The sequence below is a fragment of the Anomaloglossus baeobatrachus genome, chromosome 1 (genome assembly GCF_048569485.1).
Source record: "Anomaloglossus baeobatrachus isolate aAnoBae1 chromosome 1, aAnoBae1.hap1, whole genome shotgun sequence".
NCBI lineage: Eukaryota > Metazoa > Chordata > Amphibia > Anura > Aromobatidae > Anomaloglossus > Anomaloglossus baeobatrachus.
The window spans coordinates 447028831-447056555 of record NC_134353.1 but is presented as its reverse complement, the minus strand read 5'-3'; the positions used below and the strand labels follow the sequence as shown (position 1 = coordinate 447056555).

Sequence of the window (27725 nt, the reverse complement as noted above, 5' to 3'; positions counted from 1 at the left end):
TCCCCTCTGAATTGTAAAGCGCTGCGGAATATGTTGGCGCTATAGAAATAAAACTTATTATTATTATTAATAAGACGGCGACTGGTAAATTTAGCTAATAAGGAACATGAATTACTGATACCATTTGTAGGAAAATAACAAAAAAAACACCATAGTGGTGCTTTAACACAAACTGGAAATAGTAGGATTTTTGTGTACTCACCGTAAAATCTCTTTCTCTGAGTCTTCACTGGGGGACACAGGACCATGGGTTATGCTGCTGTCACTAGGAGGCTGACACTAAGTAAACATAAAAAGTTAGCTCCTCCCTAGCAGTATACACCCCGAGCCGGAGGCGGGCTCAGATCAGTTTGGTGCACAAGCAGTAGGAGGAGTACCAGAATCCCCATACATAAAACAAGTTATAACTAAAATAATGCAGCCGTGCGAACAAGAGGTCTATGAACATAAGACCGCTGAAAATAGCAGGCAAATGCAATTAAACAACCAAAAAACAAGCAGGGTGGGTGCTGTGTCCCCCAATGAAGACTCAGAGAAAGAGATTTTACGGTGAGTACACAAAAATCCTACTTTCTCTATCGTTTCATTGGGGGACACAGGACCATGGGACGTCCAAAAGCAGTCCCTGGGTGGGAATACAGAAGCCCGCAGATAGGAAGAAAACAACAACCTCCCTCGGCGGGCTTGTACTATAATTGAATGCTGTCACCCTATTACAGGTGTGTAACTGCTGCCTGCAAGACCTTTCTCCCAAAACTAGCATCTGCCGATGCTTGGGTGTGAACCTGGTAGAACCTAGTAAAGGTATGCAGGCTAGACCAGGTGGCGGCCTTGCAGACCTGGTCGGCCGACGCCTGATGCCTAATCGCCCAAGAGGCTCCCACTGCTCGGGTAGAGTGCGCCCTTACCCCCCGCGGCGGAGACTTGTCCCGAATCAGATAGGCCTCTGATATGGCGGAACGGATCCATCTGGCAATTGTGGCTTTGGATGCCGATTCACCCCTCTTGGGACCAGAAGGAAGGACAAACAGACCATCCGACTTACGGAACGGCGCGGTTCTGGAGACATAAATTCTAAGGGCGCGCACCAGGTCCAGGGTGTGCAAGGACCTCTCCAAACTGTGAGAGGGACCAGGACAGAAGGACGGAAGAACGATTTCTTCGTTAAGATGGAACGGGGAGACCACCTTTGGGAGAAAGGCGGGATCTGGCCGGAGAACCGCTTTGTCCTGGTGAAAAATCAAAAAGGGAGCACGACAAGAGAGCTGCCAGCTCTGATGTCCTTCGAATAGAAGTGATGGCAACGAGGAACACCACCTTCCAAGACAGGTGAGAAAGGGAAGAATCCCGCAAGGGCTCGAAGGGGGGACCCTGAAGTGATCCTAGGACTAGATTAAGGTCCCACGGTTCTAGAGGCCGACGATACGGCGGGGCCAGGTGGGCAACTCCCTGGATGAAGGTCTTAACCTGTGGGCGAGAGGCCAGTGGCTTCTGAAACAGGATAGACAAAGCCGATACCTGGCCCTTTAGTGTGGCGAGCGAGAGACCCGCATCGAGGCCCGACTGCAAGAATGCCAACAGGGAAGGAAGGGAGAAGGCGAGAGGAGAAGAAATGCTGTGCTCTTCACACCACCTGAAGAAGACCTTCCACGTGCGGTAGTATATTCTTGATGAAGATGGCTTCCTGGCTCTAATCATTGCCTGTATCACTCTTGAAGAAAAACCAGCCTGAGCTAGAACCCAGGATTCAATGGCCAGGCTGTCAAATTTAGGACCTTTGAGTTCTGATGGAAAAGAGGTCCCTGCTGTAGGAGATCTGGACGGTCTGGAAGGCGCCACAGAGCGTCTGCGAGGAGCTGAGTAAGTTCCGCGAACCATGCTCGCCTGGGCCAGTCCGGAGCCACCAGGATGACTGGTAGTCCTTCTGCCTTGATCTTCTTGAGTACCCTCGGGATCAGAGGGAGCGGAGGGAAGATGTACGGGAGACTGAACTGGCTCCACGACAGGGTGAGGGCGTCGACTCCTAAAGCCAAGCGGTCGCGGCACCGCGCTACAAATTGCGGAACCTGACAGTTGAACCGGGAGGCCATTAGGTCCACATCCGGAACTCCCCATCTGTCGCAGATCTGGTTGAAGACTTCCCGGTTGAGGGATCATTCGCCGGAGGCGAGGCCTTCCCTGCTGAGGAAGTCTGCCGCCCAATTGTCCACGCCTGGGATGTGAACCGCTGAGATCAGGGAGTGATGACATTCGGTCCAGTGCAAAATCTTCCTGACTTCTCGCATCGCCCCAACACTTCTTGTGCCTCCTTGGTGGTTGATGTACGCCACCGCCGTCGCATTCTCCGACTGGATCCTGACCGGGCAACCCTGTACTAGGTGCCGAAACTGCTGCAAGGCTAGCCGGATGGCTCTTATCTCCAGAATGTTGATCGGGAGACAACTCTCCCGCGGTGTCCATCGGCCTTGCGCTGTGTGATGCCGAAACACTGCCCCCCAGCCCTGAAGACTGGCGTCGGTGGTCACTATCTTCCAGTGGAGCGGAAGGAATGACGTTCCTGACGCGAGGTTGCGTTGATTGATCCACCAACGGAGTGAGTGGCGGGTCTCCGGCGAAAGATGAAACCTGCGGTCCAGAGAAAAGGGAGATCTGTCCCACTTCTTCAGCAAGGCCAGCTGGAGGGGCCGGAGGTGGAACTGTGCAAAGTGTACCGCTTCCATCGCCGCCACCATACGACAGAGGACTCGCATGCCGAACCTGATGGAAACTTGGCGCTGACGCCGGAGAGCGCGGAGGCCTCGTTGCAGGGAGGACATCATCTCCTGTGTGAGGAAAACTCGCCCTTGGGTGGTATCGAATACCATGCCCAAAAAGGTGATCCGACGGGCCGGGGTCAGAGAGGACTTCTTCCGATTGATCAGCCACCCTAACCGTGAAAGGGTGTCGATCGTGACCTGAACCCCAAGACGACAGTCCTCGAAAGAAGAACCTTTTATCAACATATCGTCCAAGTACGGGATGACCATAACACCCATGGAATGTAGGACGGACATGGCAGCCGCCATTGATCTTCGTAAAGACCCTGGGGGCGGATGCGAGGCCGAAAGGAAGAGCCGTGAACTGGAAGTGATCTTCCGCTATCGCAAAGCGGAGGAACTGTTGGTGAGAGGTGGCTATAGGGACGTGAAGATAGGCGTCTTGAATATCCAGCGATGCCAGGAATTCGCCGACCTCCATGGACGCGATCACGGACCGGAGTGACTCCATTCGAAACGGTCGAGGCCTCACCGACCTGTTTAGAAGCTTTAGGTCGTGGACGGGGCGGACAGAGCCGTCCTTCTGGGGGACCACGAAAAGGTTGGAATAGAACCCCTTGAAACGTTCTGCGGGAGGGACTGGTACCACGACTCCGGCTCGGAGGAGGGAGTCTATGGAGTGAAAGAACGCGCGAGCCCGCGCGGGAGACTCGGGAGGGCGAGATAGGAAAAAACGTCTCGGTGGCTTTGACTTGAATTCTATTTTGTAGCCTGATGTGATGATCTCTCTGACCCAGGCATCGGCGGTCAGGGGGATCCACACATGCTGGAAACGAGACAGACGCCCTCCCACGAGTCTGGCGCTGTTGCGCGCCGACCGCGAGTCACTTGGAGGAACGTCGGCGGTAACCGGAAGAGGATTTCGTGGACTGGCGGGGACGTGAACGCCAGGCGGGATTGGTCTTGAATGACGGGGTCCTCCTGTCTCTTGGAGGAGAGCGGCTTTTTCGCGGCTGGGGAGTGGAGTTGAAGCTGCGAAAGGGCCGGAAACGAGCGGTGGGGCGCCGATTCTGGACAATTGGGGGAGAGATGTACTCTTTCCTCCCGTTGCATCGGAGATCAACTGGTCCAGCTTATCTCCGAAAAGACGTTCTCCTAGGAAGGGCAGGGAAGTCAGTGACTTCTTAGAGGCCGCATCCGCGTTCCAGGACCAGAGCCAGAGGGCTCGACGGATGGCCACATTGTTGCTGGTGGCCTGGGCCGCGCAATTTGCAGACGCCAGGGCTGCATTGAGCAGGTACTCTGCGAGGCGATGAGGACCAGGTCCGGATTGGCAGGAATGGCGCGGAGACCGCAGCGCAGCGTGTCCGCCCAGGACATCAGAGCCTTCGCAACCCAAACCGAGGCAAAGGCCGGTGAGAGGGATGTGCCCGCTGCCTCGAAGGCGGAACGGGCCAACCTGTCAATAGTACGGTCCGTGGGGTCCTTGAGAGACGTACCGTTAGGGAGTGGAAGGACTGTGTGAGAAGACAGGTGGGAGATTGGGGGGTTGACCACAGGGGAGCCTGCCCAATCCTTTCGAAGACCCTCAGGAAAGGGATAATGCAAATCAATGGACTTACCGCTGGTAAATACCTTGTCCGGCTGTTGCCTGTGGCTGCGCAGTAACTCAGCGAATTCTGGATGCCCGCTGAATGCGCTCTGGGCCCGCTTCATCCGCTTAAACGAGACCTGGGTGCTTTGGGAGGAGACGGGGTCCACCTGTACCTTTAGGGTCTGGTTTACTGCTTCTATCAGGCTATTCACCATGCGCCGAATATCAGCCGCCTGCTCTGAGTCCAGCAGGGGTGCTGCATCGGAATCATCATCGGAGCGGTCAGAAGACTCCCTGGAGGAATGATGGTCTGGACCTGGGGATGAAGGTGAAACCTGGGAAGAGGCTGAAGACGAGACCTGGCGGGTCCGCTTCTGAGCAGCAGAGGAGGTCCCCCTGCGACGGGGCTCACCTGCTCCGGAGGCGATTGCGTCGGGTCTGCGGGAATCTGGGCGAGCGACGGCAGCAGGCGCAGTGCTTGCGCGATGGTCCGAGAAGCCTCAGAGAGGGAATCTACGAACTGAGACAGGGACGCTAGCCAGTCGGGGGGGGGGGCGGGACGCAGGGCCCTGTAGCATCTGGCGCTGTGGCGTCTGCGGCATCAGAAGCGTCGGCCGCGGAGTCCTGCGGAGGCTGCGCGTCTGTAGAACGGACGGAGCATAGTGGGGTGTCCTGGCCCTGGGAAAATTTGGTCTTGCAGGAGGAGCATGCAAAAAATAAGGCAAAGGGGGCCTGCTTGGGTCGGGTGGACTTAGCATTAGGCATGCTGAAAACAAGTACTCTCCCTGGTGGCTGCTAGGAAGGAGACAGGAGAGGGTTAACTCGTCCCTAAACTCAGAGAACGCTACCTAGTGAGGGCTACTCCTTAGGAGCAGAGCTTACCCAGGTCCTGCGTGCTGCCCACCAGTCCAGAAGAGGGAGTCCAGGAGTGAGCTGGCCAGAGAGAGAGAGAGAACGCCGGCGCGCTGCAGTCTCCGGGGACCAGAGACAGCGAGGGGACGCTGGAGGAGGAGCAGCATTACGGCGCGAAAAACCGGAGGATCCACAGCCCCCACCATAAGCCAGGAGGCTGAGCGGTGGGAGGAGTCTGGGCCAGACGACCGGCGGCCAATAGCGCTGCAGCGGGGGCGTGGCTAGGACGCAGAGCGACTAGGCCGAGACCGGGGCCTAAATTTTGGAGAGGGCCGGGGAAAGTGAAGGAGAGGAGCGGTCCTACCTGTTCTCGGCGGCGCCGGCCCAGCGACGGATGCGGTGCAGGCAGGGCGCCCTGCCCTTGCCTGTGCGCAGTGCCCTCAACCAGGAAGACTGAGGACTTAGGGGGAGAGCGTGCTGAGGCAGGGAAGTGGGCATCATGATGGGGGAAGAAGCCCCCCTGCAGGAGAAGGCAGCGTGACAGGGCCCCATCGGATTAGACACGCGCTGCGGAGGTCCCATCCCTGCTGTACTCCCCTGTACGCCCTTTGGGGTGATACCGCAGGGCGAATCAGGGGTGCCCACGACAACCTGCCCACACGCGCAACCCCGGGAGTGGTACCACGGGGATGGACGGGGGAGAGGGCCCGAAATCTCAAGCCCCTGCGACCCTGGGGAGTGGTACCCACAGGGCTGCAGAGGATGAGTAAAGAGAATACCTGCAGAGAAAAAGAAGACAGGTATGAGAGCGATGAGCGGCGCCGAAATAAAAGAAAAAAGCGCAAAAACACAAATGGCTGAGGGGGGCCGAGACGGCCCACATCAGCCTCCTAGACACTAAGCTAAAAACTGATCTGAGCCCGCCTCCGGCTCGGGGTGTATACTGCTAGGGAGGAGCTAACTTTTTATGTTTACTTAGTGTCAGCCTCCTAGTGACAGCAGCATAACCCATGGTCCTGTGTCCCCCAATGAAACGATAGAGAAAAGGCCATAGTACAAATAGTCTTTCTAAAGTCAGTACCAAGGATACATTGCACATTGGCTTGAGAAAATCCCAAGAAAGCTGAAACATTTGTTACCATTTCTAAATTTGGAGCTTATGCACATGAAATATAACTGCAGGAGCTGCACTGTCTCGCATATACCACTGTATGGTGTCCAACAAAAACCATATTCTTCCTTTAAAGCAATATCTCCTGCCTTAGGGATAAATCAGGGGGAGGAGAAGAGAGGAGAAGAGAAGGGGGAGAGGGGGGGGAGGAGAAGGGGGAGGGGGTGGAGGAGAAGAGAGGGAGAAGAGAGGGGAGGGGTGGAGGAGAAGAGAGGGAGGAGAAGAAGAGGGGGGAGAAGAAGAAGAGGGGAGAAGAAGAAGAGGGGAGAAGAAGAAGAGGGGGGGGAGAAGAGGGGGGGAGAAGAAGAGGGGGAGGAGAAGAAGAGGGGAGGAGAAGAAGAGGGGAGGAGAAGAAGAGGGGAGGAGAAGAAGAGGGGAGGAGAAGAAGAGGGGGGAGAAGAAGAGGGGGGGAGAAGAAGAGGGGGGGGGAGAAGAAGAGGGGGGGAGAAGAAGAGGGGGGGAGAAGAAGAGGGGGGAGAAGAAGAGGGGGGGAGAAGAAGAGGGGAGGAGAAGAAGAGGGGAGGAGAAGAAGAGGGGAGGAGGAGAAGAGGGGGGGAGGAGAAGAGGGGGGAGGAGAAGAGGGGGGGAGAAGAAGAGGGGGGGGAGAAGAAGAGGGGGGGAGAAGAAGAGGGGGGAGGAAGAAGAAGAGGGGAGGAAGAAGAAGAGGGGGGAGGAAGAAGAGGGGGGGAGAGGGGGAGGAGAAGAAGAGGGGAGGAGAAGAAGAGGGGAGAGAAGAAGAGGGGAGGAGAAGAAGAGGGGAGGAGAAGAAGAGGGGGGAGAAGAAGAGGGGGGAGAAGAAGAGGGGGGAGAAGAAGAGGGGGGAGAAGAAGAGGGGAGGAGAAGAAGAGGGGGGAGAAGAAGAGGGGGAGAAGAAGAGGGGGGAGAAGAAGAGGGGGGAGAAGAAGAGGGGGGAGAAGAAGAGGGGGGGAGAAGAAGAGGGGGGAGGAGAAGAGAGGGGGGAGGAGAAGAAGAGGGGAGGAGAAGAAGAGGGGAGGAGAAGAAGAGGGGAGGAGAAGAAGAGGGGAGGAGGAAGAAGAGGGGGAGGAGAAGAAGAGGGGGAGGAGAAGAAGAGGGGAGGAGAAGAAGAGGGGGAGAAGAGAGGGGGGAGGAGAAGAGGGGGGAGAAGAAGAGGGGAGGAGAAGAGGAGAAGAAGAGGGGGAGGAGAAGAAGAGGGGAGGAGAAGAAGAGGAGAAGAAGAGGGGGAGGAGAAGAAGAGGGGGGGAGAAGAAGAGGGGGGAGGAGAAGAGGGGGAGGAGGAGAAGAGGGGGAGGAGAAGAAGAGGGGGAGGAGAAGAAGAGGGGGGGAGAAGAAGAGGGGGGAGAAGAAGAGGAGGGGGAGAAGAAGAGGGGGGGGAGAAGAGGGGGGGAGGAGAGAGAAGAGGTGGGGAGGAGAAGAGAGGGGGGGAGAAGAAGAGGGGGGAGGAGAAGAAGAGGGGGAGGAAGAAGAGGGGGAGGAGAAGAAGAGGGGGGAGAAGAGGGGAGAAGAGGGGGAGAGAAGAGGGGGGGGAGAAGAAGAGGGGGGAGAAGAAGAGGGGGAGGGAGGAGAAGAGGGGAGGAGAAGAAGAGGGGAGGAGAAGAAGAGGGGGGAGAAGAGTGGGGAGGAGAAGAGGGGGGAGAGAGGGGGAGAGAAGAGGGGGGAGAAGAAGAGGGGTTGGGGTGAAGAAGGGGGGAAGAGAGGGGAGGAGAAGAGGGGGGGAGGATGAGGGGGGGAGAAGAGGGGGTGGAGAAGAGAGGGGGGAGATGAAGAGGGTGGGTTGTGGAGGAGAAGAGGGGGGTGGATGTTGAGGGGGGGGAGATGAGGGGGGAGAAGAAGAGGGGGAGAGATGAGGGGGGGAGAGTTGAGGGGTGGAGTTGTGGGGAGGAGTGGGTGGTGTTGTTGTGGGGGGTTGGTGTTGTTGGGGGGGGAGAAGAGTGGGGGTGTTGTTGTGGTGGTTTGTGGGGGTGTTTGTGGGTGGTTTGTGGGGTGTTGTTGTGGGGTGTTGTTGTGGGGGTGGTTGTTGAGAGGTGGGGTGAGAAGAGGGGTGGTGTTGTTGTGGGGTGTTGTGGTTGTGGGAGGAAGTTGAGGGGGGGGTGTTGAAGAGGGGGGAGAAGAAGAGGTGTTGTGGGGTGGTGTTGTTGTGGGTGTTTTGGGTGGTGTTTTGGGAGGGGGGGGAGAAGAGGGGGGAGAAGTTGGTGTGGGGGGGGTGTTGTTGTGTGTTGGGGGGAGTTGTTGTGGGGTGGTGTTGTTGTGGGTGGTGTGTTGTGGGGGGAGTTGTTGTGGGGGGTGTTGTTGGGGGGTGAAGAAGAGGGGGGAGAGAAGAGGGGGGAGAAGATGAGGGGGGAGGTGTTGAGGGGGGTGGAGAAGAAGAGGGGGAGGAGAAGAAGAGGGAGAGGGGGAGAAGAAGAGGGGGGAGAAGAAGAGGGGGGTGTTGTTGAGGGGGGTGAGAAGTGGGGGTTGTTTGGGGGGAGTTGTGGGGGGTGTTTGTGTGTTTTGGGGGTGTTGTTGTGGGGGGTGTTTGAGGGGGGGGAGAAGTTGGGGGGGAGTTGAGGGGGGGTGTTGAGGGGGTTGTTGTGGGGGGTTTGTGGGGGGTGAAGAAGAGGGGGAGGAGAAGAGTGGGGGTGTTGTGAGAAGAAGAGGGGGGAGAAGATGAGGGGGGGTGAAGAGGGGTGTTGTGGGTGTTGTTGTGGGGGGAGAAGAGGGGGGTGTTGTGGGGTGGTGTTGTTGAGGGGGGAGTTGTGGGGTGGTTGTGTTTTGGGGGGTGTTGTGGGTTTGTTGTGTTGTTGTGGGTGGTGTTGTGGTGTGTTGTGGGGGGTGTTGTTGTGGGGTTGTTTGGGTGGTGTTGTTGTGGGGGTGTTGTGTTGTGGGGGTTTGTTGTGGGTGTTGTTGTGGGGGTGTTGTTTGGGGGGGTGTTGTTGTGGGGGGTGTTGTTGTGGGGGTTTGGGGGTGTGAAGAGGGGGGGAGAAGAAGAGGGGGGAGAAGAAGAGGGGGAGAAGAAGAGGGGGGGAGAAGAAGAGGGGGGAGAAGAAGAGGGGGAGAGAAGTTTGGGGGTGTTGTGGGGTGTTGTTGTGGGGGGTGAAGTTGTGGGGGGGTGTTGTTGGGGGTTTGTGGGGTGTTGTTGTGGGGGGTGTTGTTGTGGGGGGGTGTTGTTTGGGGGGTTGTTTGGGTGTTGTGGGGAGAGAAGAGGGGGGGTGTTGTTTGGGGGGGGGTGTTGTTGGGGGGGTTGTTGGGGGGTGTTGTTGTGGGGGGTGTTTGTGGGGTTGTTGTGGGGGAGAAGAGTGGGGGGTGAGATGAGGGGGGAGGAGAAGAGGGGGTTGGGGAGGAGTTGTGGGTGTGAGAGAGAGTGGGGGTGTTGAGGGAGGTGAAGAGGGGAGTTGGGGGGAGTTGTTGTGGGGTTGTGGGTGGGTTGTTGTGGGGAGTTGAGGGGGGAGAGTTGAGGGGGGTGAGAGAGTGGGGGGAGAAGAAGAGGGGGGGAGAAGAAGAGGGTGGGGAGGGGGGAGAAGTTGTGGGGGGGTGTGTTGTTGTGGGGGGTGTTGTTGTGGTTGTTGTGGGTGTTTTGTGGGGGTTTTGTGGGGTTGTTGTTGTGGGGGGTTGTGGGGTGAAGAAGAGGGGGGTTGGGGTAGAAGAGGGGGGGAGAGGGAGGAAGAGGTGTTGTGGGGGGTGTTTGTGGGGGTTTGTAGTGGGGGGTGGTTGTTTGGAGTTGTTGTGGGGGGTGTTGAGTGGGGGGGTTGAGGGGGGTGTTGAAGTGGGGTGTTGTTGTGGGGGTGTTGTTGGGGAGGGAGAAGAAGAGGGGGGAGAGAAGAAGAGGGGAGGAGAAGATGAGGGGTTGTGGGTGAGTTGAGGGGGGTTGTTGGGGGAGTGTTGTGGGGGTTGTTGTGGGGTGTTGTGGGGTGGTGAAGTTGTGGGGGTGTTTGGTGTTGTTGGGGGGGTGTTGTTGGGGGGAGAGTGGGGGGAGAAGAAGAGGGGGGGAGAAGAAGAGGGGGGGAGAAGAAGAGGGGGGAGAAGTTGAGGGGGGTGTTGTGTGTTTGTGGGGGGGTTGTTGGGGTAGTTGTGGGGAGTTGTGGGGGGGTTTGTTGTGGGGGGTGTTGTGGGTGTTTTGGTGGTGGTGTTGTTGTGGGGGTGTTGTTGTGGGGGGGGTTGTTTGGGGTGTTGTTGGGGGTGAGGGGGGGAGAAGAAGAGGGGGGGGAGAAGAGGGGGGTTGAAGGGGGGGTTGTGGGAAGTTGAGGGGGGGTGAGATGAGGGGGGTGAGAAGAGGGGGGGTTGGGGGAGTTGAGTTGTGGGGGGAGAGAAGAGGGGGGTGTTGAGGGGGTGTGTTTGGGGGGGTGTGTGTGGGGGGTGTTGTTGGGGGGGAGAAGAAGAGGGGTGGTGTGTTGTGGGGGTGTTGTTGTGGGGGTGTTTGGGGGTGTGTTGTTGGGGGTGTTGTTGTGGGGTGGTGAGTTGTGGGGTGGGTGTGGTGGTGTTGTGAGGGTTGAGGGGAGGAGAAGAGAGGGGAGGAGAAGAAGAGGGGAGGAGAAGAAGAGGGGTGGAGAAGAAGAGGGAGGGAGAGAAGAGGGGAGGAGAAGAAGAGGGGAGGAGAAGAAGAGGGGAGGTGTTGAGTTGAGGGGAGAGAAGAAGAAGAGGGGAGAAGAAGAAGAAGAGGGGAGAAGAAGAAGAGGAGAGAAGAGGGAGAAGAGGGGAGAAGAAGAAGAAGAGGAGGAGAAGAGGGGAGAAGAGGTGGGGAAAAAAAAAAATCCCAGATTCGGATCGTGCAGCCGGATTTCCGCGTCCGGGTCGGACCCGGATCGGAAGCTGAAACCGCGCGGATGCGGATTTTTACAGTTCGCATCCGCTCAACACTATTTACAATGTTACAGGGTTATGTTCTGCTGTTTAGGTTTCCTCTTTTTCATATACAAATATACATTTCTACTAACTTGTAGCATAATATCGACATAATGCTCCTCATCCAACAGACAGAGATAGGGGTATAGGTTTATTCTGGCCGAATTCCGGCTTATTTTTGCCTGGTGATTCTTTGTGCCCCGGAAAGCTTGCAGCAGGTCCTTTTGCCATCCAGAGCGCAGACCGTCTAACACTTCCCTCTGAAAATAGACAGTATGAGAAATGTCAGCTCTCACCAGAAGTAAAGAAGAGACCTGTTTCCTGGTCATACATGTTTAATGTTCGGCAGCTGTTTTATGGATCTGGGGGAAGATGAGCTGTGGCATGAAAAACAATAGGATATAATCCAACATCAGCTGATAATTTGGGTTTGGTGCAGACCTAGATGGCAGCCAGATTGTTAATTTTTCCAACAGTTGCCTGCCACTAGTGGGAGTTACTACATACTGTGTAAGGCCTAAGAAACACGGCATGAAAATCGGTGCGAGTGGAGTGCGATAAAACATCACATTCCACTCGGACCAATATTAGCCTGTGTGTCAGCGCACATGAGCAATTATTTTCTCAGCCCTAATCGGACCGTGAAAACAGTCGCAGCATGCTGCGACTAATGTGAGACTTTCTCTCGCATCCATTCAAGTCTATGGGGTGAGAGAAAAAAAAAATTGAACTGCATTCGCGATACACCGGTGTACCGCGAGTGCAGGGAGAGAATGGCAATAGCCGGCTACGGAGGGACAGAGGGAGATAAATCCGGCCCGCCCCTCCTCAGAGTAAGAGATAAAGGTTTTCAGCTCACCCATATGATGTCTTCCAGGCTGTGGTGAATGCTCGCAGTCCCCTGGACAGGCTAGTCCGTGATACAAAATAGGTAGCAAAAAGAAGGGTGTGTGGGACTCAGCACCAATGCAAATAAGTAAAATTCTTTATACTTTATTAGATAAATTTAAAAAAGTGGTCACAGATCATCCAAAACCGCCATGCGGCTTGCCGTGCGGCTTGACGCGTTTCGGACACAGAAGGGGAATTAAAAACAGTCCTTAATCATAAGCCATAGTGAATGAGAGGCAAGAGGTATATATAGTACTTAGAGGGACAATGAAACACAAAGCAAATCAGGAAACAGGAAGGGAGTTCACTCAAAAAATGCAAATTAGTAAGGGAAAGAGGTTTGGTTTGGCCTGGGGTAAGGATGTTTCCTTTCCCTTGGATTGTTTGATGATCTCATCCAGTCTCTCACCAAACAAACGGTCGCCAGAAAACGGCAAACCGGTTAAGGACTTTTTGGAAGCCGAATCTGCCTTCCATTCCCGTAGCCACAAGGCCCTGCGTATTGCCACCGAATTGTCGGCTGCAACCGCCGTACGGCTCGCAGAGTCCAGGACAGCATTAATAGCGTAGGACGCAAATGCCGACGTTTGAGAAGTTATGGACGCCACTTGCGGCGCAGACGTACGTGTGAGTGCGTCAATTTGCGCTTGACCCGCTGAGATAGCTTGGAGTGCCCATACGGCTGCGAATGCTGGAGCAAAAGACGCGCCGATAGCCTCATAGATGGATTTCAACCAGAGCTCCATCTGTCTGTCAGTGGCATCCTTGAGCGAAGCCCCATCTTCAACTGCAACTAAGGATCTAGCCGCCAGTCTGGAGATTGGAGGATCCACCTTGGGACACTGAGTCCAGCCCTTGACCACGTCAGGGGGGAAGGGATAACGTGTATCCTTAAGGCGCTTGGAAAAACGCTTATCTGGACAAACTCGGTGTTTCTGGACTGCCTCTCTGAAATCGGAGTGATCCAGAAACATACTCGTTGTACGCTTGGGGAACCTGAAACGGAATTTCTCCTGCTGAGAGGCTGACTCCTCCGCTGGAGGAGCCGAGGGAGAAATATCCAGCATTTGATGTATGGACGCGATAAGATCATTCACTATGGCGTCACCATCAGGAGTATCAAGGTTCAGAGCGGCCTCAGGATCAGAATCCTGATCAGCTACCTCCGCTTCATCATACAGAGAGTCATCCCTCTGAGACCCTGAACAATGTGATGAGGTCGAGGGGATTTCCCAGCGAGCTCGCTTAGGCGGTCTGGGACTGCGGTCCGTGTTAGAGACCTCACCCTGGGATCTATGAGACACCCCGGGGGAACATTGTTGTTCCAACTGAGGGGAACCAGGGGGCAGTGATTCCACAGTGCCCATGGTCTGAGATACCGGTCTGGACTGCAAAGCTTCTAGAATCTTAGCCATAGTCTCAGAAAGTCTGTCAGTAAAAACTGCAAACTCCGTCCCTGTCACCTGGACAGTGTTAGCTGGTTGTTCCCCCTGGGCCCCCCTTAGCAGAGGCTCCGGCTGAGTAAGTGCCACAGGGGCCGAGCAGTGCACACAATGAGGGTCAGTGGAACCTGCCGGTAGCGAGGTTGTACATGCGGTGCAGGCAGCATAGTAAGCTTGTGTTTTGGCACCTCTGCTTCTTGTGGGCGCCATGTTGTTGTCTCCTTTGAGCAACACAACAGGGTATATAGCCAGAAATCAACTGTGCACCATACAGTGTAAAGTATAGCCTGTAAACATATAAAACTATAATTACACTTCTGCACAAGTGGGGCCAGCACCTCAGGTGCTGCTTACCGCCCGCTTAAAGCGGTTGTGTGGCCACCAGAATCCCTGCCTGGGTCCCCCAGAGTTTGTCTCCCCTCTGCAGCGTCCGAGGAGCTGACAGGAATGGCTGCCGGCGTCCTGAGGAGAGGAGGGAGCCGTGGGCGTGACCCAGAAAGTGCGGGAACTGGTGCACCACTGTGCACAGTGAGGGGGGTGGAGTATGCAAAGCATGCTCCAGCCCTCAGTGCTGCCGTGCTGTACAGCGTCCCGCCCTTCCCCTGACTGGCAGGGCTGGGGGCGGGAAGAAAAAGAGACTAGGCCCAAAAGCCGGGGACTCGAGTTATAAGCGCGGCCGCCGTATAAGCGCGGCCGGCGCAGAGTCCCCGGCGCACTAACAGTCCCAGCCGCGCCTCAGTAATAACAATGGCAGCGGCGGTCAGCGCGGTAGTCCCCATACACAAACACACTCAGCGACGCTGCAGTGTATAATGGCACAAACGCGGGTCAGCGCCGCGGTCCCCGGTGCACTAGCACACCCAGCAATGCTGGAGTGTTGCTGTGCGCGGTCCCCACGGGGACACAGAGTACCTCAAAGTAGCAGGGCCATGGCCCTGAACGATACTCGGCTCCTATCCAGCAGGGTCCTCAGGAGCTGTGGATGGAGCACGGTCTCAGTGCCTGTAGACCGTTAGGATCCCACTTCACCCAGAGCCCTAAGGGGGATGGGGAAGGAAAACAGCATGTGGGCTCCAGCCTCCGTACCCGCAATGGATACCTCAACCTTAACAACACCGCCGACAAGAGTGGGGTGAGAAGGGAGCATGCTGGGGGCCCTATATGGTCCCACTTTTCTTCCATCCGACATAGTCAGCAGCTGCTGCTGACTAATCTGTGGAGCTATGCGTGCATGTCTGCCTCCTTCGCACAAAGCAAAAAACTGAGGAGCCCGTGGGAGCACGGGGGGTGTATAGGCAGAAGGGGAGGGGCTTTACACTTTTAGTGTAATACTTTGTGCGGCCTCCAGAGGCATAGCCTATACACCCAATTGTCTGGGTCTCCCAATGGAGCGACAAAGAAAACTGGTGACAGGTTCCCTTTAAACAGAACCAGTCAGTCCTCAAAGCACAGGCAGCATGAATCACAGCCTGGCCTCGCAATTATAGCCAGGTATATCTTTTTCTAAAATGCTCTAGAATATTTTGGAAGGTCCAGCCAGGCACAGGTAAACCCAACGGCGCTCCATGTGACTGACAGGTTTCTCACTAGATACACAAATGGGACATATCAGTTAACCACAGAGTATTGCAGGAAGATGCCGGACTAGTCTCATCTCTGTCTATGGCCCCGACTGGATCTTTAAAACAAACTTTTCTGAATCGCTGGAGCCTTTCAGAGAAGAATATTCGCCAGGTCCTGATTTATACTGCCCAAGATTTGGGCAGCATGAATGCTGTGACAGGTTCCCTTTAAAGAGAATACCAAAGTCTGGTTCATTATAACTGGATGTGTAATGGAACAGGAATTAAAGGCAAGAGTGCCCTAAGGAGTACTGACATGATCCATGACAACTTATCACTGCTGATCTAAAATAGTCTGTTCGGCACTGTCCGATTCAAGGCCACTATGATCGCTACTTAAGTTAGCTGTCCACATAACCCAGCCACATCTTCTCAAGCGTATATATTAGAATACAACATTTTTCCTGAAATACACTACTGTAATCAGAAAAGTGTCATCTAAGCCCAGAGAGGGTACCAATGACTATACACACTGCAGTCCCCTGAGAAGCGTCAGTGCACAGGTCCACTTACCTGGTCCACTACTGTGCAGATAACGCATTACAGATAGTAGGATCATATAGAGTCTATCAGTCAGCAGTTCTTACCGCTTTGGTTCTCTCTTCATGTACTGGTTTTACAGCCTCCACAGAGTCTATAATCACTGTTTCACTGCTCTCGATTTTTAGCTGTTCCTCAAATCTTTCTTGCAATTCAGAGACTGTAAACCCCATTTCTGAGTAGGAAGGTGGTGGCTCCTGACAGAGATAAAAACACATATTCAGACCTTACATGACCTGAAAATCACTGCCAACAGATTGTATGCCGTCACGTTATTTAAAGGGGAATGCTAACGTTAAAAAATTCTGGCATATCCGCAGGATATGTCATCAATGTATGATAGATACAAGGAGCAAGAATGGGGAGATGGCTGTGCATGTCCGCAACTCTCTCCACTCTATAAATGGCACAAACACAGCAAAGCAATCCAGCTCGACTGCTTCCAGAAAACTCAGAAAAGGGAATGGAGTGTGTCTGCCTCTTCAGCAGGGACAGGAATCAGACATACAGTAACACAATAAATAAAAAAATAAGGGGATAGTGTGTGTGTAAGAACAGTCTGCATCTCTGCTGAATGAGAATTCCTTAACCTCTTCCCCCCCAGGCAATTTTCCGTTTTTGGTTTGATTCGTTTGCTCCCCTTTAACTTCTTTATTTTTCCGTCAATTTTGCCATATAAGGGCTTACTTTTTGCAGGAAGAGTTGTACTTTTGAATGAAACCATTACTGTTACCATATAGTGTACTGGAAAATGGCAAAAAAATTCCAAGTGCGAAAAAATTGTAAAAAATAAAAATTTGACTGCCCGATTGTTTTTGGGATATTTTATTCACAGTGTTCACTATATGGGTAAAACTGATGTGTGGGTGTGATGCCTCAGATTGGTACGACTTCGTAGACATCAAACATGTATAGGTTTACTTTTATCTAAGAAGTTAGAAAAATTCAGAAGTTTGTCCGAAAAATGGTGCACTTTTTGTGCTATTTTCCGTGATCCATAGCATTCTAATTTTTCGTGATCTCGGGCACAGTGATGGCTTATTTTTTGCGTCTCGAGCAGACGTTTTTAATGGTACCATTTTTGTGCAGATGCTATGTTTTGATTGCTTGTTATCGCATCTTGCGGAAAACTTGCAATGACCAAAAAACGTAATTTTGACACTTGGATTTTTTGCCGCTACACTGTTTACCAATCAGATTAATTGATTTTATATTTTCATAGACTGGGCATTTCTGAATGCGGCAATACCAAATGTGTGTATATTTTTTATTATTTTAACCCTTTTAAGTTTAATGGGGGGTGATTTGAACTTCTATTTTTTAAAAAAAATTGAAAACTTTTTTTTTTTTTTACTTTTTTTATTTTACTAGTTCCCCTAGGGATAAGGATCAGCAGTCTGATCGCTTATTTATTACTGGAGATCCCAGCTGAGATCTGCAGAAAAGATGGTGATGGTGTCTCCGCAGTGGATATGTTGATCTCCCTAAGGTCAACAATGCTTGCTAAAGTAGTCTTTTACTAGGCATTGCCCCCACTAGCCAGATTCCTACTCCACACTGATGAGGGGCAAATACCCCGAAACGGCTGTCTGTGGATGGATACCATGTTTGGTATAGGTGGTCTCCTTGACTGGAGACTGCTCTTCCCGTGGTTGTTCCTTCCCGGTGAAAGACCTGGCTAGTTTCCTGCCAGCGTTGAGAAACACGTGATGGTGTCTCCGCGGCTTTCTTATTTGCATACTTCCCAGGGGGCAATGCTCTAGAATCACTGCGTTGAGAAACACGTGATGGTGTCTCCGCAGTGGATATGTTGATCTCCCTAAGGTCAACAATGCTTGCTAAAGAGATCTGCAGAAAAGCTGCTTTCCTCTCACACAGGGCCCTCTGCCAGGTGTAAGAGGAAGTGACTCATGATAGTTACAGGAGTCATCATATGACCCTGTGCTACCATGGCAACCATCAGATCCACATGAACACGTCATGTGACTTCCGATGGTGCTAGGTAAGTGAATGCTTTCCGCGGCGTGCCGTTTCATCTCACTATCACATTTTGACAGCGAGATGCAAGGGGTTAAAAGGCACGCACGAGTGGATCCATTCGGCCCTGATAGCCGCACCTCAGCTGACACATGCAGGGATTAACCTAACACGATCCATGACATACCCAGTACGTCATGTGTTGTGAAGGGGTGAAAGAGGAAAACACTACTAATCGTGATTATACTACTTAGTTTCGGGTAATTTTCTTCCTTCCAATGCTTACCTTACTGTAGAAATCCTTGACCAATGGTGAGGTGCATACAACCTGAATTTTGGGTGGAGGTATGTAGTCTGGCATGACTCGCTGGATGGCTCTCAGAACCATATTCCGCTCATCCTCAACATAAGGCAGGCCCTGGAAAAGCCCATCAACAGACAGCCCGTCTTCTTCCATCTGATTCAGGCATCTAAAGGGAAAAAATGAGAGGAACTATCATACCGTTAACAACGGAGAGACTGTTAGCACAAACTGACTCTTCAAGACTCAGAATATCCCAGGCGTAGCAGAGCTGTTCACTGCACCTTCCCAACTACTTGTCCCTCCTTCCCTTTCTACCTCCTTCTTCGTTGTGATTCAATATGAAGATGGAGGATTTTGTCGCATCGTCTTGTGCGTAACAACTGTATAGCTGATATAACCACTATTTTCTTTAGGGTCGGGAAAGCTTGAAAAATAAAGTGGTGGGCTAAAAATGTCTAGATGAACATACGCATTTTTGATCCTGTAATGGGACTATATGTATAGTATACAAGAGGCTTGTTCCATATTTTCTACTGGATTATCTTCACATTGTATTGTGGACCAGTTCTGGTGATCCAACAGCAGTCCTATATTGCATAGGGGAGTGTATGACATTACTAAACATACCAATTATTTGTAATATACTAGTCATGGGAGCACCTTTGTTCTCTACGTATTTTCTTTGGCTTACTCTTCTTCCTTGACAGGTGATTCTGGCTTTACAGGAGTCACAGCAGGACAGAGATAAATGTAGAAACTAGTATATGGGAAGGCGCTATGAACTGCTCGGACATATTAGGCTGAAAGGCTACCTCTAGTAACCGGAATTAAAGGGAAATATGAAGTGCAAGTCTGCCGAAAACTGAAATCCTTTCAAGCACAATCAAGAAGAATTAGAATGAGATTATTTACCTCTTAATGGCTTTTTGGTTGGACGCAGTGCGGCCCATGGCCTCAAGAGCAGCAGCATAGGATCCCAAATTTGGCTTCAAGGAGGCTTCCTGTAACATTACAAATAAGCGCCCAATTTGAGCAAGTGAGGCCTGTTGAGGGAAAGAAAAAAAAAAAAAAAGTACTCCTGATCACCATGCTGTTCTCCCCAGTGCGTCTACTTCAGATCTCAAAATCATCCAGCCTCCTAGATGACATTCTTGCTCTCAGTTTTCTGCCCTGATCACACTCCATTCAGCTTCTTACCTCTTTGGCCCAGGCCTTCATTAGCAAGTTGTACATGGAAATATTTAACAGTCCTCTCCTTGAGATACGTTGGTGGTAAAACTGCAAGCAGCTCTGGGCTCTGCTCATGTCTCCCAGGAATATGCAGGTCTCCAAGTAACAGTGAATGTTCTGCTGGACTCCTCCATGACGGTTTCCTTCTTTATCCTCCAGTAAGAGCCCATTATCCTGATTCATAGCCTTGTCTGCGACCTCCATGTCTTCATGGTCTGGTGTATGACATGACAGTAATGGATGCTTCTCAACACTGTGTTTCGGCAGCTTCTTGGCACTTTTGGCTAGCTTCCCCTGAGTCTGGTTGGTCTTCTTCTTGACTGAAGTTATGTTGGTACTCTCCACACTGTTCCCCTTCGTCTGGTTGGTCTCCCTCTTGACTGAAGTTATGTTGGTACGCTCCACACCATTCAATGCTTTCTGCTTCTGATGTTTAGCAATCTGCTCATTTTTTAGCTTTTCCATCCAACGTTTAGGAGTCTGCACCGTTTTCACACCTTCATCCACCTTCACTAACTGTTCTTCTGGATGCAGCTTCTTGCTTTCCCATGCAGGTAAATTCTCATCTGCTTGCAGTTGTTGTACTCGAGTTTGCAGAACTTAAAGAAACAAACATACAGTATATAAGTAGTATGGAGGAGTGGAAGAGAAATACTAAATAGAAAGACGAGGCATTTCAGCACTTCTTAGCATAGTGGAAACCCCTCCTTTATGTGTAATGGTTTGCACCAAGTGACCTTGTCAGCTGATAGAGATGCACTGTGCTGACGAACAGACCACTGCACTCAGGTAATGGAGGGGATCTGATTACTTGAAGAAATAGCTTCTCCTATGAAGCAAAGTCAACCTACAATAATACCATACATAAAAACTCCAATGCTGCAGTGTGCATTTACCTGATATTTGTCATAGGCCCTTTACACTCAGATAATTGTGTGGCTTCCTATGTGGCACGTGTGTATACCCTGACACAGAACTCCCAAACTTTCAAATAAGACACATGGCTATTAGCAACAATGGATAATAAAGGCATCAAAACATATGAGTGTGTGATAGTAAATACTCTATGGACCTTCGGATGCCACTACGGCATGACATGATGTAATGCTGTGCAGCTATATGCAGGGTGCCCTCATCTCTCCTGAGTCACTGGTTGGGGAACACATATGTAACAAAGAACTTTCTACCCACGGTGGTGCCTGCTGTCACGGGGGTGAAGTATGCACAGGGCTGCGGATTTCAGAAACCATAATACATTACAATTTCCTGCGTCTGATTTATGATGGAGGGCAATTAACCCTCTCTCTTTAGGTTTGAATCACAGTTCGGGCTACAACATACCAGCAAGGCCATATTTGCATCAAACGCCTAGGGTAGCAGGAAGAAGGCAGAAGAAGTGTACTAGGTCAAACAATTGTATGTAAATGTGGCAAAATGGGGAGTGTGGATCAGCAAGCGTTTTGCACAGAAGAGTTTAGCCCAGTAGTAGTCCCATCAGCCCTGCAGGTTTTCTCCATCTTCCTACTCTTGGTCTGCTCCCGTGTGTGCCCTCATTAACCTCTCTATACACAGTAAAGGGAGCAATCGGCTTTGGGCAGTGCCCTCGCTGCACTCACTCCATGGTATCATACGCAGGTCCATATTACAGGGAGCATGACAGAGATTGGAGCGGGACCTGTGCAGGCAGGGTGTATATGCCATGTGCAGCACGGATACACAAAATGCTGGCGGTTTCTCATGTATATATTCTAATTTTTAATGAGTAAAGTATACAATCTAATTTAAATGTGCAAAGTCCCAATTTAACTCTCATAGCCATGTGGACCATAGATGGCTGCCCGTCCGTCTCATCTGTCCCCACTCAGTGTCCCAATGGAGTAGTAGTCATACTGCCTAGCTGTACATACAGACCTGCATACAAGCACTGTATGACGCTGGTCTTACCATTCACAGCAGCCTTCTGCAACAACAGACATCCAGAAACGGTCTTGGGCTATATGCACAAGCTACAGTTTATTCTGCACACAAACTGCAGCCAAAACTGCAACTTTTGTATAAAAAAAAAACGCTTGTAATGATGGTGCGTTGATGGTGCGTTTTTGTTAATGCATTTTTTAAAGGAGAAACAAATGATAGAAACGATAGCTAGAATAGATGGATAGAAAGAACATATAGAATAGATAAGAAAGAACAAGTAGGATAGATAGAGGGATAGCTAGCTTGGCCAGCTGCTTTTTAATTTTTGGAGGGTTAAAAAAAAAAAAATGACATGAGGTCACCCAATTTTCATATCCAGCACAGGAACAGCAGCAGCTGCAGGCTGCAACCATTAGCTGTGTGCTGTACCTTGACTGGATATGAAAAATACGCTGTTTTTTGGGTTGTTTTTTTTAAAGTATTTGATTTATTAAAAAAAAAAAAATGACATTGGGTCCCCCCATTTTTCTAAAACCAGCCAAGGTACAGCAGACAATTGGGGGCTGATATTATTAGGGTGGGAAGGGCCAATGTTATTTGGCCCTTTCCAGCCTAACAATAGCAGCCCACAGCCGCACCAGAAGTGGAGCATCCAAAAGATGTGCCAATTCTGGCGCTGGGCCCGTCTCTAAGGGTACTTTCACACATCCGGATTTTTGCTCTGCGGCACAATACGGCGTTCTGCAGAAAAACCGCAACCGGCTTTTGTAACGCCGATTGCGGTTTTTTTTGCATTGACTTACATTAGTGCCGTATTGTGCCGTAGGGGCTTGCGTTCGGTCCGGTTTTTGCCGCATGCGGCAGATTTAGCCGATGCGGCGGCCGGATCGAACGTACCCTGCAACGTTTTTTGCTCCGGCAAAAAACACCGCATCGCGCCGCATCCGGCCGCTGCGGCGCATTTTTCAATGCATCCCTATGGAGGCCGGATGCGGCGCGATGCGGAAAAAACCGCATCCGGTCGCCGCATGCGGTATTTTCCACTGCGCATGCTCAGTAGCATGCCGCAACCGGAAAAAACCGGACCGGCCGCATGTAAAAACGTATGCAAAGGATGCGGTGTTTTCACCGCATCCGTTGCATAGTTTTCACAGCCGGATTGAGCCGCAGGGCTCAAACCGGATGTGTGAAAGTAGCCTTACCGTTGCCCTGGTGTGGTGGCAATCGGGGTAATAAGGAATTAATAACAGCCCACATATGAGACACACCCTATCATTAATCTGTAAGTGAAAGTAAATAAATACAAACATCCGAAATTAAAAGACAACAAATCACCCTCTTTTACCACTTTATAAACCCCCAAACACCCCTCCAGGTCCGACATAATCCACATGAGGTCTCACGGCGATTCAGCTCTGCTACATCCCTGTCCTGTCACAGCAATCAAAAAAGTCTGTGGAGCCTCTGTTAGGAGTCTCAACACAGAAAACAGCCAGATATCCCTCCGGGAAGGACCCAGCCAAGGGGTGGCTCTTTTTAGGAGACGACCATAACCATATTTAGTGGCCCTTTTAGTCAATATCCAACTTTTTGACAAGTTTAAAGATATGACAAGAAAAATACCAAGGCCAGGTATCCATCCACAGACAGCTGTCACAGCAGTAGTCATAGAACATGACTGCCCGCTGTGAGCTCCACGCAGCAAGTGAAATGAGCCGCACGATAAGCAGTAACTACGCTACACAGCTCACCTCACTCATGGAGGCCTGATTTGCAATCACAGGTGGAGGACTCCAACTGTGACCGGAAATCACCTGAGTGATGTCACCGTTTATTGTGTGGCTCACTTCACTTGCTACGTGGAGCTCACAGCGGGCAGTCTTATTCTATGGCACTCGCTGTGAGCGTCAGGTGTAGCAGTGCTGGAAAAGACGTGGGACCTCGTGTGGATTACCTTGGACCTGGAGGGGTTTATGGGGGGGGTTAATATAAAGTGGTGAAAGAAGTTGGCTTTTTTTTCCTCTAATTTCAAATAAATAATTTTTTTTTTGGGGTTTGTGTTTTGTTTACATTCACTTACAAATTAGTGATGAGGGGGTGTCATAGACATCTGCTATGACTACTGTTGGACTTAGTGGCTGCTGTGGGCTGCCATTAACTGCCTCATTACCAAGATTGCCCCCACACCAGGGCAATTGAGAAGAGCTGGGTAAAGCCGGAACGGTCACATTGTAATGGATGCGGCAATTCCGGGAGGCTGCTGGCTGATATTTTTAGGCTGGGGAGAGCCTAATAACCATAGGCCTCCACAGTCTGAGAATGACAGCCTCCAGCTGTGGGCCTTATCTTGGCTGGGTATCAAAATGGGGAAGGGGAAGGGGGGTTGACTGCACGCCGTTGTTTTTTTTTAAATTATTTATTTTACTTTATGATCTAGACCCGCCCACCGGCGTCTGTGATTGGTTGCAGTCACACAGCTGTCACTCAGTGTGGGGGCGCATCTGACTGCAACCAATCACAGACGCCGGTGAGTGGAAGACGCAGTGGATATACATGAGCCTAATAATGAGTGGTCAGCTCGGGAAGAACAGTGTGACAGCCACCCAGGTGATGGGTGAGTATAAAGTGCTTGGAGAGAGACAGAGATATAGACACAGACACCCCAAAATCACTCCAGCATTGATTTTGTCATTCTGGAACTAAGTTTGTGAGCTGCGTTTTTGTTAACAAATCCACATGTAAAACATATGCAGAAGGCAGACAATTTGTAACCATGCGTTTTTCATCCCCTCATTCATTTTAATGGCTGACAAAAGTTGACAAAAACGCAAGAAGGATGAACATGCTGCTTCTTTTATGTAAAAAAATTGTCAATAAAACTGCTGACTAACTGCAACCTGTGCACAGCAAATCTGACTTGTCTTAGACTTTGCTGGGAAGTCAAAATTGAGAAAGTTCTGACAACAAAACTGCACCAAAAAACGCAACAAAACTGCAGCGTATGTATATAGTGATATAAGACTGAATTCACATCTGTACTGAGATGTTCTGTTTGCCTGTTCCAGAACAGATAAATGGCATTCATGTCCAAAACTGATCTGTGGCATAACTCATGCACGTGGCAGCAGATGGTGATTAATATGGGGTCTGTCTGTTTTGCTGTGTCATATTCTACTACCAATAACAAAAAAAAAAAAAGCTTCTGCATCATTCACTTTTTTTTTTCTTTTTAAAAAGAAAGGACACCTACTAGAATCTAAGCGGACCTTCTAATCAATGTGGTCACTCTGCTTCCATGTGCATCAATAAATTTAAAGGGTATCTGTCAGCAGGAATTCCCTCCCTAACTATATCTGATGCTTCAAAGACAAGTCAAGCAATACCTTTCCATGACTGGTCTGTTCCACCGTTACTGAGAAGCCAGCACTTGAATCAATACGTGAATAAGGCTGAAGGGCTTCCAATGCACAAAGGTTCTTCCTACGCCTCTATCACTCCACCTTCTCCTACTCAGTGACTTCAGACAAAGCAGTCACTCCAGCAGCAGGCGGCGCTGGGCATGCAACAGAGCTGGAGTGACAGAGGTTTGAGAACAGCTTCTGTGACACCCTGGCCGGGCCAGGCAGTCACAGATAGAGCCCCGCATTACACCTGTCCCTCATAGGTAACACACAGCCAAACATTTAAACCCTAGTCACCCCCCTCAGGGCTTGATGGACACACTGGGGAGCGGAACCAGGCCGTTGGAAGACGCCCACCGAGGAGTTCAGAGAGCCTGGGGTGGGAAAGTAAACAGTTCAGTTTCAGAGTTCAAGTTGGAGAGGTGTGTGGGCTGGAGCTGTGTGCAGCTCCAGCAGAGGAGAGAACCCAATTTGAGCAGGTGCCGGGGTAGGAGCCCTGGTACATTTGGCTAGGAGGCAGACGGCGGTCTCCGTCTGCAGGAGCCGGGAAGACGGCTCGGTGGAACCGAGGTGGACCGGGACAGGGTTGTAGCCCGCCGGTACCGACCCGGGGAACAGACTCGGAAACCGGAGCACAAAGGGGGGCTACTCAGACCCTGAAGCTAGGTCCAGAAGCTACTGGGGGCTAGTTAATTAACTGACTGCGGCCAGGACTAGAGGTCCTGTCCCACCCAAAGTCCCGAATGAAGGCAACAGCCCAACGAGGGGGATAAGCAGCCACCGCCACGGCTCAGAGATCCCACGGGCCAGCGTCTGCGGGCAAAGGACTCCTTAGGCAACCACAAGCCAGGAGCGGACTCCTGACGTTGCAAGCACAGGCAGTTCACCATCCAACACAGGTGTGGGAGAAAGACAGAGACCACCAGCCGGGTGGGGGACCAGACTGCAGCCGGCTGCCGAGCACGGGCGGTACACCTCAATTTTTGGCGTCACGAACAGGATACTTACCCATCCACTTACCTTGTGGAAGTGCGCCTTGTAGTGAAGTCAGCGGTGATCTGTTGCGAAAATTTTCAGAATCCGCCATCTTGTTGGCGCGAAAGTTCCCACCCAAGGTCTCCTTCCCCGAGAAAGGGCGCGAAGCTGAAGCCCCGTCCCCTGGGAACACGGCCGTAAAGAAAAGCCAGAAGTCGAAAAACGAAACTTACCGGCCGGCTAGTGGAGTGCCACGCAAGACCAAGGGGGAGGACGGAGTAGCATGTAACTAGTGCTGTGAAGTGCAGGGACGCCAGGACTCTGCAGAAACCCGTTCCTTGACACCAACGCGGCAGGATGTGTCGGAGGATCCAGGCCCAAGCCCACTTCATGCTGGCGAAGTGACAATGAAAAGGAGAAAAGGGTGGTGTGCTAATGAGGAGATCACCAAAACAATAATGGCAATAAATATTCAAAAGTTTATTGTAGGAAAAACAGCAACATAGCTTAAAAACATCTAAAAACATGAAGTACAATAAACATCAGAGGTTTGCTATAATAAAGCATAAGCCTCTGAGAAGTGTCCACCTCAGAGATTTTAGACCATGTACTGCAATCAATAACACCAATGAAGCATAATCATATAGCATGCAAAAAAAAGAAAAAAACAAAGATATAAGTGTCAGTCCTAAAGACAAATGGCTAATACATTAATGTGTAAAAATCAATATGCAAAAATGCCCAAATACATATCAATCCAATCAACCATAGGATAGGGCATGGAAAAACTTGTAAGATGGAATAAAGCAGGTTTACATATAAGTAAATATATAAAACGCCATTATCTTTACCAGAATCACAAGGATGGAAAAAGAGGCATGTAAAATAATTCCCATTAAGGCAAACAGAGCAATGGTGAAAAAGCAGTCATGGAGGAGGTGGAGACCTAATGCAACCCCCCCCCCCCCCCCAACGCGTATCGCCATATCCAGATGGCTTCCTCGGGGAAAAACGGGTGTGATCATGTGATCATGCGCATCTTAAAGGACATCAAAAAGGGTACCTTGATCCTGTTAGGTGACTTTAATATCGTCCCCAATGGAAATATGGATTCTACGGCACAAAACAGAGGAGTGAAACACTCTCTCGGCAATTGGTTGGTTCGTTAAGAACATTTGGACATCTTTAGATGTCTAAATACATCCTCATGTGAATACTCTCATTATTCGGGTACTTACAAAACTTTTTCAAGAATTGATTTAATACTCACTGATTATTTGTCTATCAGCAGTTTTAAAAAAATTGCCATAGGAGATAGGACTTTTTCGGATCATGCTCCTGTCATTTGTGATCTAATGTTAGGTCAATTTCCCCAAGGGAATTTTATTTGGAGATGCAATCCCATGTTAATCAACAGACCTGAATATAGATCTGAGATAGAACAACACATTAAAAATTCTTTCAGTGACAACGAAGATGATTCAATTAGTTTCATAGTTTCATAGTTTTAAGGTTGAAGGGAGACTCTAAGTCCATCTAGTTCAACCCATAGCCTAACATGTTGATCCAGAGGAAGGCAAAAAAACCCCAATGTGTCAAATAAGCTCCAATGGGGAAAAAAATTCCTTCCTGACTCCACATCCGGCAATCAGACTAGTTCCCTGGATCAACACCCTGTCATAACATCTAATATACATAACTGGTAATATTATATTTTTCAATTAATGCGATCAGGCTCTGCTTAAATTTTACTTGTGAATCCCTCAATACAACATCATACGGCAGAGAGCTCCATAGTCTCACTGCTCGTACAGTAAAGAGTCCTCATCTGTGATTATGATTAAACATTCTTTCCTCAAGACGTAGCGGATGCCCCCGTGTTGCAGTCGCAGGCCTAGGTGTAAAGAGATCTTTGGAAAGGTCTCTGTACTGTCCCCTCATATATTTATACATTGTGATTAGATCCCCCTATGCCTTTGTTTTTCCTAACTAACTAACCCCAAGTTTAATAACCTGTCTTGGTATTGCAGCCCACCCATTCCTCTAATAATCTTGGTCGCTCTTCTATCTACCTGTAAGATTATGCTATTTATAACCTTCTATACTTTTGCTAACAAGAAATGCATCCATTCCTCTCTTAAATTCATTCAGTGAGTTGGCCATCACCACTTCCTCAGGAAGAGAGTTCCAGAGCCTCACTGCTCTTACCGTGAAGAACCCTCTTCTATGCTGATGTAGGAATTTTCTTTCCTCCAA

At 50.8% G+C, this 27725-nt stretch overlaps 1 protein-coding gene across 1 annotated transcript in view; it reads right to left on the bottom strand.

Annotated features, from left to right (window-relative positions):
* Positions 1-27725, bottom strand: part of POLRMT (RNA polymerase mitochondrial) — a 95131-nt gene that overhangs the window by 54097 nt on the left and 13309 nt on the right. Inside the window, exons 3-7 of the mRNA XM_075352851.1 lie at positions 19144-19775; positions 18859-18989; positions 17929-18112; positions 15713-15862; positions 11263-11430 (exon numbers count right to left, since the gene is read on the bottom strand). Coding sequence (XP_075208966.1) covers positions 11263-11430; positions 15713-15862; positions 17929-18112; positions 18859-18989; positions 19144-19775 — 1265 coding nt within the window. The remainder of the gene's footprint in view (positions 1-11262; positions 11431-15712; positions 15863-17928; positions 18113-18858; positions 18990-19143; positions 19776-27725) is intronic.